The sequence below is a fragment of the Temnothorax americanus genome, unplaced genomic scaffold, assembly GCF_048541705.1.
Source record: "Temnothorax americanus isolate GAGA-0224 unplaced genomic scaffold, ASM4854170v1 Scaffold16, whole genome shotgun sequence".
Taxonomy (NCBI): domain Eukaryota; kingdom Metazoa; phylum Arthropoda; class Insecta; order Hymenoptera; family Formicidae; genus Temnothorax; species Temnothorax americanus.
Window position 1 is genome coordinate 4,262,441 of NW_027509297.1, and position 18,270 is coordinate 4,280,710.

Here is an 18,270-nt window from a genome sequence, read left to right on the forward strand (position 1 = left end):
TTTTGGGTATACAAAATAAATTCTTAATTTTTAATAACGTTAATTTAAAAATCCAACTTGAAATATAAAATATTGTTTTTATAAGGTGTATATTATATTTTATGTTTTTAATTTATTGAAAATTTGCAATTAATATTTTCTTTGTAAACGATACACACGTTACACACGAGCTTGCAGCGATTCTAGTCGCGGACAATAAGACTAAACAATTATCTGTCTTAGCAACGAGACTCTAAAAAGTTTAAGCTAGGGTGCTGTGGATCCTTGCTTGCTATCACAGCACAGCAACAGGTTTCCGATCATTAGCGTCTACACTTATCGCATAGGATAAGCAGTCAATGACACGTTATCGTTATCGTTATCTTTAAAAGTCTGTTTTCTCGTTTAAAAGATGTTTTTTTTTGTGTATAGTCGATTTGCTCGTTAATTACGCTGCTTCCTTTGTGAATTATAGATTCTTTTAAGATTACGTGTAGACACGATAGAAACGAGGTCTACACGTGTTGTTCTATGAACATTGTATAATACGTTCACAGAAAACGCGTGGCGTCGTGGATGGTGGAGCTGAAAATAACGATTTACTTTAAATAACTTTTCTTTGTTCATGCATGTACTATTTCGACATATATATTAGTCATTTATGCTTTTTAATACTCGAAATAACTGCTACATTTCTCAAATTTGTTTGTTTACAATTTTTCAATAAACAACAAGCGCGGGCGAAAACCTTCTAAAGGTCACTCGGGAGAGTGACCTTGACAACATACTTTTAAATCAAAGTTATCCAATAAGGTGACCTCCTCCATCTACACACGTACCTGATTTTTTTATATACTATCAAGTGATTTTTTGTTAATGCTATATTTTTCTTTTCTAATAATAAGAAAGAAATTTTATGTTGCAAAAGATGGATTGCAACTTCCAAGTGTCTGAATTTTAACAGTACTTTTAAAAGTAAACCCGTATATTCCTCCTAATATTATTACGATCGTTACTAGAAAAAAGAGAACATACGACTTTTGCTAAAAAAAGGATTACAGTGCCTTTGGTTTTTTTTTTATATTAACATGATTACATGACGTTGTCAGGACACCACGTCAACGATGCAAGTAAATTTGTTATGCGGATCGGTGTAACCTAAATTAAAGCACTTGATAAGGACCGGAATTCGGTCGAAACGTTGTGCAATCTTGTTTCACGTGGCCAGTTGGGTCGAAAATAAAACGACATATTTAACATGACTACGTTGATTACTGCAGTTATAATTGGATAAAAATTGAAAAATTTTTATCTACACGTTTCTTTGTCAAATGCCATGAAAGTGGCAAAAATCGCATAAAAAATTGCGTTTTTTTTTGAATATCACATATATAGTCTCTTTCAAGCAAGTTCCAGTGTTCCAGGTAAAAGTATTAAATAAAACTAACATCTATCTGAACAGTAAGTAAGAAACTTAAGATACGACACTGTGGTCCAGCGTGCTATCGGCACGTGCAGATATTCGATCGGTATTGACACTTGTAGATGTCTGATCGGTTAGACTTGACGCACGGGAACTAGCTTCAGGCGTAACATTTAAAATGCTTTGTATTTCTTTATCGTTGGAGTGACATGCAGCACTTTCGTTCGTCGGATTATGCGCAGATTCTTTTGTTCTTGGATCGTTTACCGCCCGCTCTAGAGTTTTCTTCTCGTAAACGGTAAATTTTTTCAAGCTAATCGCACACGCAGCTGCTGGTATTATCTCCTTTTTATCGTATTTCCTGCTGATGGTGTGCGCATCTTTTGTTGGCTTGCACACATCATCCAAGAAATTTTCTCGCGAGCAACATTGGGAAGAACTGCAGTGTTCCCCGTGGCAACGAATTAAGCAATCAGTCTTCTCCGTATTCGGCTTTATCTGCTGTTATACAGACGAGATTATTATTTAATAAAACAATTTTTTAAAGATGATAATAATCAATATTAATGAGATACCTTGTGAAACTTGTGGAACTCTGGCTGTATAGTGACCTGCGTGATGCCCATTTTGATGAAAAAAGCAGTAACTTGATCTGTGATACTAGCATAAACCTAAAATTAAAAAATTGAAAAAATTTATATTTTTAATATTAAATGAAAAAATATATATATTGAATAAAGCTACGTTTTCTTTTTCAAAAAATTGTTAAATGTATTTTATCAAGTGTGTAACGTGTTTGAAATAAATTTATATTAAAAAGAAAAAGTTATTTTTATGTACCATTGGATTCAGAAAAACAATATGGACCGTGCAAATAGCTTGATGCTTTGCTAACTGCCATACGTGTAAATCATGGACGTTTACGATACCCGGAAAAGCTTCCAACAGTTCTCTTTTGAGACACGCAATATTGATGTGATTTGGAATTGTTTGCAACAATATCAGGCCTGATTCTTTCACTGTAAAAAAAATAAAAAACCAAACAAGGGTACGAAAATAAAAGTACGCAGATAAAATAAACGGCTCAAGGTATTTTCAAGAATTAAATTATTTTTATTCATGAAATAAGAGATATCTAATAAATTAACACTTTAAATTATTATCTTACGACGAGTTTATCATTTTGTATCATTCGCGATTTATCAAGAGACACGGTAGTGTCTCGCGCCAAGTACACGCGGAGCGAGACCGACCGTGACTCTTTTACGCGACGCGACGGGTTGCGAGTACTCGAGATGTTGAGATACTATTTATGCTGCTTATTTCTTCTTTTCTCTTTCCGTGTATATTTATCAAATATATTAATATACTCACTGTACGGATAGCAAAGGACGAATAGAGAAATTGACGAAATAATAGCGAAGACCGGGTCAATGTATTTGGCCACATCGGAATCGGTGAAGTAGACTAAAATTGACACTAATATGACGAAAACGCACCCGAGAACGTCTCGACACATTTCTCTTAAACCTTCGCTTTTTGGTATCGCCAATGGACTTCGTCTTGTCTGCGCAGACAGTTGTTGCTCACCATCCTTTGTTTCTTGCGAACTCACATTTCTGAAATGTTAAGTGTCACGTTACGGTAAATAAAATTTATATGCGTGAAACCGACTTTTATAAAATTTCAACAAACCATTTTTTATCTGATGAATTATCTCGAAAACTTGAAAATTCTCATTATTTGTGCAAGAAATCTCTACTATTATATACACGTTTCAAAAATTTAAAAAACTGACAAGTTTATGTAACTCGATCTATTATCTTGTACGAGCAAGTAATATTAAGGTACGCAACACAAATATTCCAAATTATTGTATATTTTTTTACCAATTTCTTGTAATTCGAGTTATTGTTATATAAAAAAACCCACCTGCATAATATTACGTCGCCACTTTTTGTGACGTGCAAGAAAATGCCCTGATTGAACGTGAATCCTCCAATGAGGATATAGCAGAAGGCATTCAGAAGTATTCCTGAAACGCCGATGCACAACACTGGCAATGGGTGGTGCATTTCATCCAGGTGATCGATGTGCACCAATGTCTGCAGTGCTTCCATCAGCAACGAGAAACAAAAAGAGGCGAGAAAGACGCAGCAGACGAGCATTGTAACGATGTCGATTCGGGCCCATCCAAATGTGTTTTTCATTTTTCTGTCTGACCATGATTCCTGGTAAAAGCAAAGTTTTTACATTTGTGCCGGTCGGTTATTAGCAGAACTTTTAATGAGTAACTATTCACACACACACACACACACACACACACACACACACACACACACACACACACACACACACACACACACACACACACACACACACACACACACACACACACACACACACACACACACACACACACGCGCGCGCGCGCGCGCGCGCGCGCGCGCACATTCATCTTTTTAAATAAAGATTTTTTTTTTAAAGTATTTATAGCAGTTATATTTGTGTAAACGAATTTTTATTTTAATATAGTCTTATAAAGATTTCATTGAAAATGATACGTTCTTTTCTTTATCTCGATTTTTTTTAAGTTCTCTTGAAAATCATTTGAGATTTATATTGTAAAATTATATAAAAGAAAAAATCACTAGTTCTTTTTAAATATAAATATTTTAAATTTAATTACACTTTTGGGATCCAAAAAAATATTTTACATTATAAAAATAAGGGTATTTATTTGCAATAAACAAATTATATAATTTTCTTTAATATAACTCTTTCACGAAAATAGTTTTATAGAAAAGGCTTTTATTAAAATTAAAAAGAATGAAAAAATCTTTGTTTTCTATTTTAATCTTTTAATCTCTATTTTTCAACATCGTTAAACCGTACCTTTGTCTTCGTTGATAAGGACGTGATAGAATCCTGTTCTTCGCCGTTAATGCAGATGGTCGAATTTCCTAGTGAACTGCACGTACTGTTGTATCTTTCCCGATAGCTATACTGTGAGCAACACGTACGTTACGAGTAATTACAAATTTGCATCATGAAGAACATAATTAGAATTATTGAAGCGATACGTGCCAATATGCAAGTCTTGATGCAAACTTTCTTATATCAAATATCAATATAAACGACTACGAATGTCTCGAAGAAACTTGATTTGAGTTGTCTTCCGCCTTCGTTCGAGATGAGGCTCTATTCTCCACTTAAAAGTTTAAGGACGTAATAATAATAATAATAATAATAATAATAATAATAATAATAATAATAATAATAATAATAATAATAATATATCAATAAAGTAAGATTTCGTTCGAGGTTTGTATCTGTTTTGCATGCTAACGTGCGCAAGTACATGTATACGCAAATAGATGTACGTAGCAGTACTTTGGTATGTGTATTTTTGTATTCAACTCTTTTGTTACAGAATAGGTCCGCCGTGTATGGACAGCGAACTGCGCGAGTATGCTTTACCGCGGAAATAGAGCCAAAGTTTGTTGTCTTATATCATACAATTTATTGATTTTTTTATTTAAATTATTCTAAACAGATATAAAAAAAGGTTGACGACAATATGAGAAGGTTCAAACATTTGAGCCCAGTTTTTTTTAACTGTGCATATTTATACGTATGTGCCATTTATTACTACAATTTTATTTATATTTATCGGTTACGTGTTAGAGTGGCCGTACACTTTTGTACATCACAGAGATAGGTCTGCAGGACATAATGGTTATAATGGCCGTTAATAGCGAAGGATTTTTAAGGATAGTTATTATTTAAGATGCTTAAAATCAACGTTGTTTATCTAGCGAAGAGTTAAGTTTCTTTTTCGTACGATTACATACATTTGTGAAGGAAATAACGTACATTGCAAGAAGTACACATTTATAAATTCGCTACGCGATATAAACACCGCGTGGATCGAATGATTATAATATGTCATCATGCGCGTGGCGTTGTGTCACTTTGCGCAAGTGAAACTGATGAATATGTGGCTTTCGCGGATTTTTCGCGGTTACCTTGATCGAAGTCTTGATCGAAGCGATGCAGCCGACAAGTGCCACAATGTTGCAGAGCATGTGGTAAGCGTTGAGGAGCAGAGTCAGCGAGTGTGTTATGTGACTGGCGACGATCTCGACCAAGAAGAAAGCCGTAGTGAAGAACAGCACCAGGTACAGTTGCACCGGCTGTAGTCTCCTGAACCACTCTTTCACAGCCATATGACCCTGCTCGCAAAGTCACGTGAATGTTTCTACTCTCTACAGCACGATCGCGTACACGGACGATCACACTGTTACTCTACTATAACATAATATTATCTCAACTACGCACTTTATACTATCTGCACGCGCATTTGATTTTACATAAATTTATCTACGACAGTTTGTAAGAGACATCTTCGATCGTCGTTATACAATTTGGTGGATTTACCACAGATTGATTTTACTTATTTTTTTTGAAAATTTTCTGTCCGTCGACTTAAAAATAGAATTGTATGTGAATGGAAAACGCGCGTGCTTTTCGCAAAAAGTAAGCTTGTAAAAAGTTTACTTTTTGTTAAGTATATGATTACGTTAGACTTTAGTACATAGAATATTTACTTTGAGTGACAGTTTGTTTCGCGTTTGTAAAGGCCAATTTAAATGCAAAAGAAAAATGACGTGAATTTAACGTGTTCAATTCAAACGTTTGCTTTTGGTTGAGGACGGAAGATAAATAGCTATAATGCTTCTTTAAGAATGACGTATAGATAAGAAAATGAGCTCAGTGAAGGGAGATTACTGTTTACGAGATATTTTTCAGACGCGCCATACAAAATTGATTGGCTTTTAATTAAATTTTTTACTAAACTTGAATTTTTTAATTAAATTTTTAATAAAACTTTTATATATTATTTAAAAAGATAAAAATAAATGTGTTGAACATATCGTGATCAATAAAGATAATCTCCACGTTGGACGCGTTATCGATCTAAACGTTAGCAATCAATTTCAGTCAATCACAAACGAAGTGAACCATGGATCAACACGAACAAAGACTGTTTTTTATAAATAAACTTTTTTCCCCATTTTTTATTTAATATAACACGTCTATATTTTCATTTAATTTTTTATTATATTGTTTTATTATTTACTTCTAAAGTTCTAAACATAATTATTAATTATATATTTTTACAGCAGGAGAGAGATAAACAAAAAATAACTATAAAAGATTTTTCCATGTATATTTAGTAGAATATGTTGTATATAAATCAGTGACATTCGCAAAAAAAATAAAACATTTCTTTTCTGTATTTCAATAATCTGTATATAATATAGGTACATATTAAATAGAAAATTTTATTCAAATATAAAAAAAAAAGGATAAATTTTTCTTATAAAGAAAGGAGTCTATTTTTTAAACACGCTTTATGTATTTTTTTTAAGCATAAAGTTATTTAAATATCCAATAGTTGTAATAAATTTTTCTGAAAAAATTTATTATTTTAGGGTAACTGGACGAAACCATTTGTAGAAAAATTCACGAAGTGATTTGTTTTAATATTTAAGGGTTAACGCAAAGATTTCTAAAGAAACGACGTGTTTAGAAAATAATTTTTATAAAACAGTGTTAATTTTTTTATATTTGTTTAACGCTCTATATGTTGATAATGGTTACGTCTCGGCAAAAGTTTCATCCATTGTCGAAATTTATTGCAAGTGCTTTTGACAAGAGGAAAATAATTCTTAATGCACACACGTGTGTGTGTGTGTGTGTATAGGTATTATCGTGTATCTTCGCATATACGCGCCGTTGCACTCAAGGTACATCGTACACATCTCGTATATTTAGCAGCGAACGTTTGCGTCTTTAACAAATAAATCCATTAATATAACGCTCTCTCACTTTAAACATATATATTTTTGTTACAAGTTTTGAATGAAACATTTATAGGTCTACATTTATATAAACTTGTTCTTTTATTTCTATCCAAAAAATGTATTAAAACAGTTTGACCGTCGAACGGAGATAGTCTCGATAGCCTATATATAGGGTGTCATTTTAATTTACCACCCCCAAAAACTCCTTTCGTTTTAATTTAAGAAATTTTTTTTTTCAATTAAAACGAAATGTACCTATAGCAAAGAGTTATCCAAAAACGTACTTTGTTTATAATTCTTACGGACGAACGCTCCGCGGGACGTCAAGATCACTTTGATGTAAAGTTTCACTGCACTGTACGGTGGCAAAGAGGAAAAACATTGTTTATGAATGATCAATATCGCGTTTTTTACCGATTAAGCAACATTTTTCGAGTATACGGAAAGATACTCGGGTAGATTGATAAAAAGTGAACGCCTGACTGAACGAGACAGTCGCCGTGCGGACAAAACGATGTTAGAGCACGGAGCGGGGTTAGACGTTTCGCGATTATCTAGCTATTGAACCCGATGAGTCGGGTCGTTCTCCGTCCGTCAGTTCGTACGTCCATTGTCAGTTCTTTGTCCCTTACACGGAGGACGTGATATATTATTATCACTTACTGTCACTTCGTCAGATAATCTGCATTTCATGATGTGCGCGTGCGTTGATCGATCTTGATCTTGATTTTTATCTTAGATCTGAAATTCGTGTACCTGCACTATAATGTTTGACCGCGGTCGCTTCGCGGGAGATGTTTGTTAAGCCAAATGACGCGTTCTGTGTTGCCTTTAAAAAGGTCGCCATCCGATCTCGCGGCGTCTGCAGTTACTCTACCTTGTTCGAGAAGACTCTCGACGAGAGGACTCTCGCCCACGTCGGACGTTAACGTGATGAAGAAGACGACGCAAGATCGTTTCCGCGCGGCGCCGACCTTCGGCAAGACACGTTATAGTTAACTGTGCATGCATCCGTTTAATCGTTGCCGTTATATACTTACATCGCGGCGTGCAGCAAATTTCGCAAATCGGGAGATTTCGGTGACAAGAGACACTGGATGGATCGTTTTGCGAATAAACAAAGTCAAACGATCACGTTCGTCGTCATTGAAATATAACTACGTTTGACTGCTGCAACGTAAAGTCGGAAATGAGAATACGAGCAACGTGTTTTAAAATCATATAATCCTAATGCACTTTGAAAGATTTACATACAGGATCCTTTTACATTCTTTTACATACAGGACGTGGTGTTTAAGAATACGATATTGTCTACATGCAACTAACATAATTTTGTAAAAAGGCATCGTGCATTGTAAAACGCTAATATGCTAATTCTTACGTGATTCAGCGTTTTTAATTTATAACATTCAGTTAGAAAATTCGTATCCGACTGCGAGAACGAAAAATGAGGAACGTATCGGCGCGGGCAGCCTGTTTTGAGACTGATCTAACGTGAGTGTGCAGTATAGCGAGTGCGCATAGTCGTGACGACACAGGCACGCACAGCGACACGAACGAGTGCACGTCGTAGCCTGTCAAACGTGTACGTGTCGCAAATTTCTGATGTGTTAGATCTGAGAGGGGAACCGTCAAAGCGTTAGTTGCGAACATCCGGGCGCAGTAATAGGCTTTGAACAACGAACGTCCCGCTCCCACACGCGATGTTATTTTGGACGGTCAATGTGAAATCTATTGTAAACGTAAAAGCGCGACAAAATCATCAGGAGATGCGTACGCGTCGATCGGTATAGATAGTTACATTTGATAGTTACGCGCTGGATCTTTCCCGACTCTCCAGTCAGGCGAACTAGAAGAGTGAAGAACATTATGCCATGATTGTTGCTATCTTATCAGTAGACTCATTCGAATAATCTACACAATAATAATAATACAATAGGAACGGAAGTGGCACGTATTTTAACATATTATTGTTTAATACATTCTCCAATTCACACACACACACACACACACACACACACACACACACACACACACACACACACACACACACACACACACACACACACACACACACACACACACACACACACACACACACAGAAAAGTACATACTCCCAGGAAGCAAATATTACTTGTTTTAAGTATTTGATAAGTTTATATAATATCCGCAACGGTACCATAAAGTCATTACAAGCATCACATTTATTCAAAACATATTCTAGATAATCTAGATCTTTAGTAAGTGTAGTACTTGAAACAAAAATATTTACGTAATACGCAAGACGTTGGTTTACTTACTATAGAGTTTATGGAAGAGAAACATGTATATACTTAAAGTATATAATATTTTTGAAAGAAGAATAACGTCTTGTTTTGAGCACAAAATGATGAGCTTTTCTAAGACTTGTGCCAAGTATATCTTACAACGTATTAAGAAAATATCTTTTGTTGAAGAAAACTATTACTTAAAACAAATAAAATAAAAATTAAATAACTAGGACTCTCGATAACAAACAATAAAGATTAAATCTGTAGACTTATTCTGGAACTCTTAACAGTTTCGTTATCGTTTGATATTGTCGTTGCGCAGCTTTTTTACTATATAATATCTGCGCAACACAAGTATAATGATAATGAAACTGTCGTTAAGAGTTACAGACGAGGCCCACTGGACATGAGAGTCAACGCGGTTTTTTTTGTGTGTGATAAATCAAAATTTATTTATTACGAAAATAAGATAAGTACGTGCTTTTCTTGGCTGTAGTATGATATTTTTTTGTGTGCAGAATGTCCTAACGTTACGAGTTAGTTGCGTCTGAAAGCTATACTACTTGCGCGTGTACGTTTTTACGACGACGTCGTGCGTTGTGCAAAAAAAAACATGTAAATAAACTGCGTGTGTTTGTATGTACGCGTATGTGCATGTATTTTTCCGATCTTTTCTCTCTCTCTCTCTCTTTCTCTCTCTCTCTCTCTCTCTCTCTCTCTCTCTCTCTCTCTCGAAGAAGAAGAAGAAGAAGAAGAAGAAGAGACGCTTTATACGCGCTATGGTAATGGGAAGTTGTACTGACCTCTGAACTTTGGTAACTGTTTTGTTGAAGATATCAGTGAGAATATATCGGCACTCTTGGGAAGAGGAACACACGTATCGCATCCTATATATTGATATTCCGTATTATTTACGAAATTCGCGCCGGAGATCTCTTCGGGGACAACCGAACGCGTGCACGGCGCGCATATCGCGTAGGCGAACTAACGTTTGTCTTGTGGATTATATCGGCTGTCCATTGTGATCGCTATAAAAGTAGGCAGTAGCCGATAACCCACCGATTATCTGCTCGCGTATCCAATGATCAAATAAAAGACTCGGACGTCATAATGAACATCAGATAACTATGAATCCAGGGACGTTTAAACTTGACTGTGCTTTATCGCTATCGAAGTCTTGATAAGCGCGTTTACGCGTATTACTTCAAGGATTATCGCGTATCCTAGAATAGTCCTATAACACCCACGTTGTTTTACATTTTCTCTAACTCGCCGTAAAACGCCGTGCTATATAAAGAGATGTAAATATATATAATAATATATAGATAAAAGTTGTAAAGCATTAAATATATTATAGACTTGACTCTATAAAAATGAAATACAAGTAGAACAATGAATGCCGGCGTTGCGTATACGTTGCACTGTTGGAACAGATACATAACTAAATGGAAAAGTCAAAAGTCAAAATAATAAAGTTTTGATTACAGGATTAAAATTATATTGATGTTTGGATGAATATAACTTTCGGAACCTTTTCAAAGACAACGTTAAAAATAAAAGATACTTTATAAATAAAAATATCACTACTTTCAAAGTATAAACGTATCTAAAGATCAAAGAGAAACCTTTTGTTTTATTTTTACATACGTTCCATTCTATAGCTTTTTAGCCATAGCAGTCAGCTACACGCACGTAAGTAGAGGTTGACGTATGAAATGATTAAACAATTCAGAAATGGTCCTTTCGACTTGCGCGTTAGTCTTGTCGACATTTGCGCGCGACATTAGCTTTGTTTTACCACCGTGTATTATTCATGTTCACGGCCACATTCTCTTTCCCGGAACATAGTTATTGCAAGGTCATTCTACCTAACTGATTCGCTATATAAAGAAAGTGAAGAAAGTATCGCAAGTACTAAAATTTCACAATAAAAATATTATAGGTACGTTTATGATTTCTAATTACAGTGTGTTTTTGCCATTCATGTTTACAGTGATTATATTATTAATCGCTCGTTAATAGAGGCATCTATTTACCGATAAGCGTAATATGTAATTATTAATTTTATAATGCTCACTAACACACATCGTACATGTGTAACTAAGCTTCACATGACACGTCTGTATGAATAAATAAATATAAATAACTCTATCATTGAGATTAATATTAAGAAAGGCAATAATTTCAGGTAGTTGTTTCGCAAATAACAATAAACAAGAAAAATTTGAAAATTTAACTATACTACGTCAAAATGTATATCTACACGTTTGTGCAATTTAAAAGTACGTGGCCGTCTCGAACGCGAGATACGAGCTATCAAAATGTGCATTTTTTCCACGCTGTGCATACACGAAATGTACGAAAAGCTTGTATTTCGAATTTTAATACGTAGAACGTACAACAAGAAAGTGGTAAAAAACGAATATACAGTAGAAGGACACTTTAGGAATACTGGTTAAAAAAACCCCCGAACGTATTGACCGTTTGGTTTTAGAAATACAATACGTAACAGACCTTGATTTTCACGATTTTTTGATGTAAAGGAGCGACTGGAGGTGAAAAATAAAAGACGAGGTAGTCTTTTGTTCTGTGTGATGAGGGACAGAACTATCCAATATAATGGATAAAATTATCCAAAAGTTTTCAGTCAGTAACCGTAGGTAGTTGGATGTTTTGGATTTTGTTGTCGACTTAGAGCATAAAATTTTGGATTGTACTATTGCGAGACAACCACCTTAACTTTAAATATTATGTTTGTATATTATTTACGTGAAGATTAATTTATTGAAGATTTGTGCAGTATATTTTAATTTTTTAAATCTAAATCTTTAAAATTCAGATAATTATTTATCTAAAATGTCTGTGATGTACGTAATATACATATATATAGTGACATCAAGAATTAAATTTTCTGAGAAGTTGTTTTAAACTAAGTTGTCGAGAAGTCGATTTTGTTATATACCGTATATCGGAATAATATAATTTTTTAAAACAGCTTGAATAATATCTTAAAATAATTTTTTGTGGTATATCTTAAACTTGTTATATTCAAGCGACATACTAGATAACCACGTGGCCTTTGTTCCAACGTTTTTGATAATTCAATTTTATTGGCCGCACAAATAACAAACGAAATCTGTGCATACTTATTCTTTCATGAATAATTTGTATCATAAACAGATCTGTAAAACTGACATTGATGTTCCAGAGAATGGAAATTTTCCCAAGACTTATTTAAGAAATTCAAGGTTCAAGTAACATATTTGAGATTACATCTAAGATTTTGTAATAAAATCTAACGTATTTTTATTATTTTTATTATTCAAATTATAACTGATCTGTTATTTTAATTTACTGTTTGTCTGCGTAATCAATTCAGCAGTTAACTATACTTCTTAGTAAATAAATGCGTCAAGAGAAATGTTGCACGTTAGAGATTGTTGTCGATTTCTTAGTATTGCAAAATAGCAACATATTTTACGCAAATATATTACTATTGCATACATCATTCGTGGACGTTGGAAATAAATATAGAAAGTGACACGTATTCGTGGAGGAAATGACCGATTGACATTTTACCTGATTCGATCATTTCTCCCGAGTCCTTCAGATCTTTTCTTTAGAAATTTCTTATATCTATGTATATTGTACATATATAGATCTGCGGTTCAAAGTTCAAAGTTAGGGGTAATCATCAAATAATTACTAGTTTTTATATTAAAGAGCATATTTTTTGGAGCTTTCTCAATTTTAAACTTACATTTTTTGAAGAACAACTTGTATTTGTGTGTGTTAATCTTGAAGTAAACTTGATGCGATATGATGCTATTTAAAGATTAGCACTCAAGTTATTGAGAATTTAAGTGATATAATAGTAATGTGAAGCTGTAATATAATTTAGTAGAAGTAGTAGTGACGTAAGATGAAAAGTCGTGCATTATGATTTATCACATTTCAATAATCGAAATACCTATATGAAAAATTGAGTTTACTTATTCACTTCTCTATTGGAGGTATAATTTTTAGTCAAATTTGTGTCCATCAAGGGATTGATTTTTTATTTTACCGTAGCTCCCAAGGGGGGGAGGTGGGGGGTTGGGGTCTGAGTGAAAGTTGATCTTTACAGTTAAGAAGCTCTTAACCGCAAATTCGTCGGGCGTGATGCAACCGACGACAAAATGTCATACGGCTGCATGTCCCTTATTAGAGCTAATACTGAAGGGACAAGCTCTTCTTCACTGATGGAGGCCAAGCAGACGATGAAGACCAAGGCTGAGGAAGTCGACGGATTTGCGAATCCATACCTCGACTTTGATCCCTACGCCAAATCCCATTACCGAATCTAAAAAAGAAAACACAGGGTTCTAGGAAGAATCCGAGATTTTGAAAAATTTTTTTTTTTTTTTTATGACGGATATCAACTGTCTTTTTGACGATTCGAACTTTGGCCATGGTCCCGCCCCCCCCCCGACCCTCCTTCCGGTAGCCATATTGGAGATATTTAGTTTATTGGCCGTAACTTCCAAGGGAGTGGATTGAGGGGGGGGGGATCTGTTGGAAAGTTGACCCCCTCCGGTATTACTATCCATTCCCCCAAATCCCATCCCCCCCACCCCCCCTGGGCTCTGCATACTTGAACCAAGTTGCCAGGGTGAAAAATTTTTATTACGCTAATCGACGGTCTTTTTCACGACTCGAACTTTGGCCATGGTCCCACCCCCCTCCGACCCCTCCTTCAAGGGGTTGATTTTGGTACTTTTAGTTTTTTTATCGTAGCTCCCAAGGGGGGGGAGTGGGGGGGTTGGGGTCTGAGGGGAAGTTGATGCTTGAGTGGAGGACTATCCACCCCCCCTGGTCCCATCTCCCCTTTACCCCCCCTTTGGGCTCTGTATTCTAGGAACAGGGGGTTGAAGCTAGAATTTTTCTGTTTTAAGGGGTGAACCTTGGAAAAATCGTGTTCCAAGTGTCTATGCCAGGTGACTGAAAATGTCGAGAAACGCGTTTTAGACCCTCCAATTTTTGACATTTTTTTTTTTTTTTTTTTTTTTTTTTTTTTTTTTTTAGTTCCCAGGGTGAAAAATTTTTATGACGCTAATCGACTGTCTTTTTCACGACTCGAACTTTGGCCATAATCCCACCTCCCTCCGACCCCTCCTTCCGGTAGCATATTGGAGATGTTTAGTTTATTGGCCGTAACTTCCAAGGGAGTGGATTGAGGGGGGGGGGGACCTGAGGGAAAGTTGACCCCCTCCGGTATTGCTATCCATCCCCCCAGGTCCCATCCCCCCCCCCCCCCCCCTTGGGCCCCGTATACTTGAACCAAGTTGCCAGGGTGAAAAATTTTTATGACGCTAATCGACTGTCTTTTTCACGACTCAAACTTTGGCTATGGTCCCATCCCCCTCCGACCCCTCCTTCAAGGGGTTGATTTTTCAATCTATTGTAGCTCCCAAGGGGGGGGAGTGGGGGGGTGGGGTCTGAGGGGAAGTTGACCCCCCGGAGGAGGACTATCCATCCCCCCAGGTCCCATCCCCCCCTCACCCCCCGTTTGGGCTCTGTACTCTTGGAACAGGGGGTTGAAGCTAGAATTTTTCTAAGTTCCAAGGGGTGAACCTTGAAAAATCGTGGTCCCCAAGTGTCTATGCCAGGTGACAGGAATGTCGAGAGAAACGCGTTTTGGACCCCCCAATTTTGACAATTTTTTTTTGAAAATTTTTCAAAATTTTTCCAAGTACCACAAGATTGGTGGATTTGGAAAGGGGGGGAAAAAATTTTTTTTTTTTTTTTTTTTTTTTGAATGGGCCCATTCTCCCCGGATTTCTGAAAAATTTCCTAACCCCAAAAAAATATATTTTTTTTTTTTAAAAATCGGCATTTCCGCCGGATTTCTGAAAATTTTTTTTTTTAAGTCCCCCAAAAAAAATTTTTTTTTTTTTTTTTTTTTTTTTTTTTTTTTTTTTTAAATCGGCATTTTCCGCCGGGTTCTGCAATATTTCCTAAGTCCCAAAGATAATATATATATTTTTTTTTCCCAAAATCGGCAGTTCTGCCGGGGGTTCTGAAAAATTTTTTAAAGCCCCCCAAAAAATTTTTTTTTTTTTTTCAAAAATGGGCAGTTTTTCCGCCGGATTTTGCAAATTTTCCAAAGTCCTCCCAAAAAAAAAAAATTTTCAAATTAAAAATTAATTATAATTATAATTTAATTATGTTTTAGAAAATTTTTCCCCCTAACCCAAAAAATATTTTTTTTTTTTTTTAAAAAAGGGGGCATTTTTTTTTTGGCCAAAATTTTTCTGCAAAATTTTCTAAGTCCCAAAAATTTTTTTTTTTTTTTTTTTTTTTTTAAAAAATCGGCATTTCCCCCCGGGGTTTTGAAAAATTTTTTAAGCCCCAAAAAATTTTTTTTTTTTTTTTTTTTTTTTTTTTTTAAAAAATCGGCAGTTTTTCCCCGAATTTCTGAAAATTTTCCAAAGCCCAAAAATTTTTTTTTTTTTTTTTTTTAAAAAAATCGGCATTCCCCCGGAATACTGAAAAATTTTCCAAAATTTCCCAAAAAATTTAAAAATATTTTTTTTTTTTTTTTTTTTAAAAAATTGGCAGTTTTCCCCGGGGTTTTGAAAAATTTCCTAAGCCCCAAAAAATAATTTTTTTTTTTTTTTTTTTTCTTTTTTTTATTTTTAAATGGGCGTTTTCCCCGGGGTTTTTCAAAAATTTCCAAATCCCAAAAAAAAATTTTTTTTTTTTTTTTTCAAAAATCGGCAGTTTTTTCGCCGGTTTCTGAAAAATTTCCCTAAACCCCCCAAAAAAATTTTTTTTTTTTTTTTTTAAAAAATGGGGGCATTTTTCGCCAAAATTTCTGAAAAACTGCAATTCCTACCCAAAATTTTTTTTTTTTTTAAAATCGGCAGTTCGCCGATTCTGCAAATTCCTAAGTCCAAAATTTTTTTTTTTTTAAATCGGCATTCTCGCCGAGTCTCAATTCCTAGTCCCAAATTTTTTTTTTTTCAAATCGGCGTTCTCGCCGGAGTTCTGCAATTCCTAAGTCCAAAAATTTTTTTTTTTTTAAATCGGCAGTTTCGCCGGTTCTGCAAATTCTATCCCAAAAAATTTTTTTTTTTTTAAATCGCAGTTCTCGCGAGTCTGCAATTCAGTCCCAAAAAATTTTTTTTTTTTTAATCGGCAGTTCCCGAGTCTGCAATTTCTATCCCAAATTTTTTTTTTTTTTTTTAAATCGCAGTTCTCGCCGGAGTTCTGCAAATTTCTACCAAAAATTTTTTTTTTTTTTTAAAATGGCAGTTCTCGCCGATTCGCAAAATTCTATCCAAATTTTTTTTTTTTTTTTTTTTTCGGCAGTTTCGCCGGAGTCGCAATTCTAACAAAATTTTTTTTTTTTTTAATGCAGTCGCCGGTCTGCAAAATTCTAGTCCCAAAATTTTTTTTTTTTTTTTTAATCGCAGTTTGCGAGTTCGCAAATTTCCTATCCAAAATTTTTTTTTTTTAATCGCAGTTCGCCGAGTCTCAATTCTAATCCAAAAATTTTTTTTTTTTTTTTTTAATCGCGTTCTCGCCGGAGTTCTGCAAAATTTCTAATCCAAAAATTTTTTTTTTTTTTTTTAAATGGCAGTCTCGCCGAGTTCTGCAAATTTCCTAAGTCCCAAAAATTTTTTTTTTTTTTTTTTTTAATTAGCAGTTCTCGCCGGAGTTCTGCAAATTTCCTAAGTCCCAAAATTTTTTTTTTTTTTTTTAATCGGCAGTTCTCGCCGGAGTTCTGCAAAATTCCTAAGCCCAAAAAATTTTTTTTTTTTTTTTTTTTCAAATGGCATTCTCGCGGATTCTGCAATTTCCTAATCCAAATTTTTTTTTTTTTTTTTTAAATCGGAGTTCTCCCGATTCTGCAAATTCCTAATCCCAAAATTTTTTTTTTTTTTTTTTTTTTTTTTTTTTTTTTTTTTCGCGTTCCGCCGGATTCTGCAATTTCTAAGCCCAAAATTTTTTTTTTTTTAATCGCTTCTCGCGATTCTGCAAATTTCCAAGTCCCAAAAATTTTTTTTTTTTTTTTTCAAAATCGGCAGTTTCGCCGGAGTTCTGCAAAATTTCCTAATCCCAAAAAAATTTTTTTTTTTTTTTCAAAATCGGCAGTTTCGCCGGATTCTGCAAATTAATCCAATCAAAAATTTTTTTTTTTTTTTTTCATCATAAAATCTATTTGTTTTTGTTATCGCAATTTCCTCAAAAGTCCCAAAAAATATTTTTTTTTATTTTTTCCGAGTCTCGCAATTCTGAAAATTTTTTTCAAAATATTTTTGATTTTTTTTTTTTAATCGATTTTTTATTTTATTTCTGTTTAAATTTTTTTTTTTTTTTTTTTTTTTTTTTTTAAACGATTTTCGCCGGAGTTCAAAATTTCAAGTCCAAAAATTTTTTTTTTTTTTTTTTTTTTTCGATCTGCAGTTTGCAATTCTTCAAAATTTTCTATTTTTTCAAAAATCGAGTTTCCCGTTTTAAATTTCCTAGTCCCAAATATTTTTTTTTCAAAATGGCTATTTCGCGATTCTCAAATTTCCTATCCAAAAAATTTTTTCTTTTTTATTTTTTTTTCAAATCGGCGTTCTCCGAGTTTGCAAATTTTTTTTTTTCCCAAAAATTTTTTTTTTTTTTAAAAATCGGTTCCCGGAGTTCTCAAAATTTCCTAAGTCCAAAAAAATTTTTTTTTTTATTATTTAGTTT

General features: G+C 34.3%; 1 protein-coding gene across 10 annotated transcripts; it reads right to left on the reverse strand.

Annotated features, from left to right (window-relative positions):
• Positions 1-628: 628 nt before the first annotated feature.
• Positions 629-10,532, reverse strand: Znt77c (Zinc transporter 77C). Of its 10 annotated transcripts, none has more exons than XM_077402931.1 (10): positions 10,347-10,532; positions 8,313-8,442; positions 7,936-8,013; positions 5,431-5,637; positions 4,298-4,408; positions 3,335-3,633; positions 2,777-3,021; positions 2,243-2,421; positions 1,978-2,073; positions 629-1,903 (listed from the first exon to the last, which is right to left on the reverse strand). In XM_077402931.1, the coding sequence occupies exons 3-10, from the start codon at positions 7,963-7,965 to the stop codon at positions 1,454-1,456; spliced, it is 1,617 nt and encodes a 538-aa protein (XP_077259057.1). In that variant the 5' UTR covers positions 7,966-8,013; positions 8,313-8,442; positions 10,347-10,532; the 3' UTR covers positions 629-1,453. The 10 variants fall into 10 exon arrangements, with proteins under 10 accessions (XP_077259057.1, XP_077259059.1, XP_077259058.1 ...); XM_077402933.1 differs by lacking the exon at positions 10,347-10,532 and adding an exon at positions 8,654-8,889 and having other exon boundaries at positions 629-1,894; XM_077402932.1 differs by lacking the exon at positions 10,347-10,532 and adding an exon at positions 8,654-8,889 and having other exon boundaries at positions 629-1,900.
• Between the last annotated feature and the right edge of the window lie 7,738 nt (positions 10,533-18,270).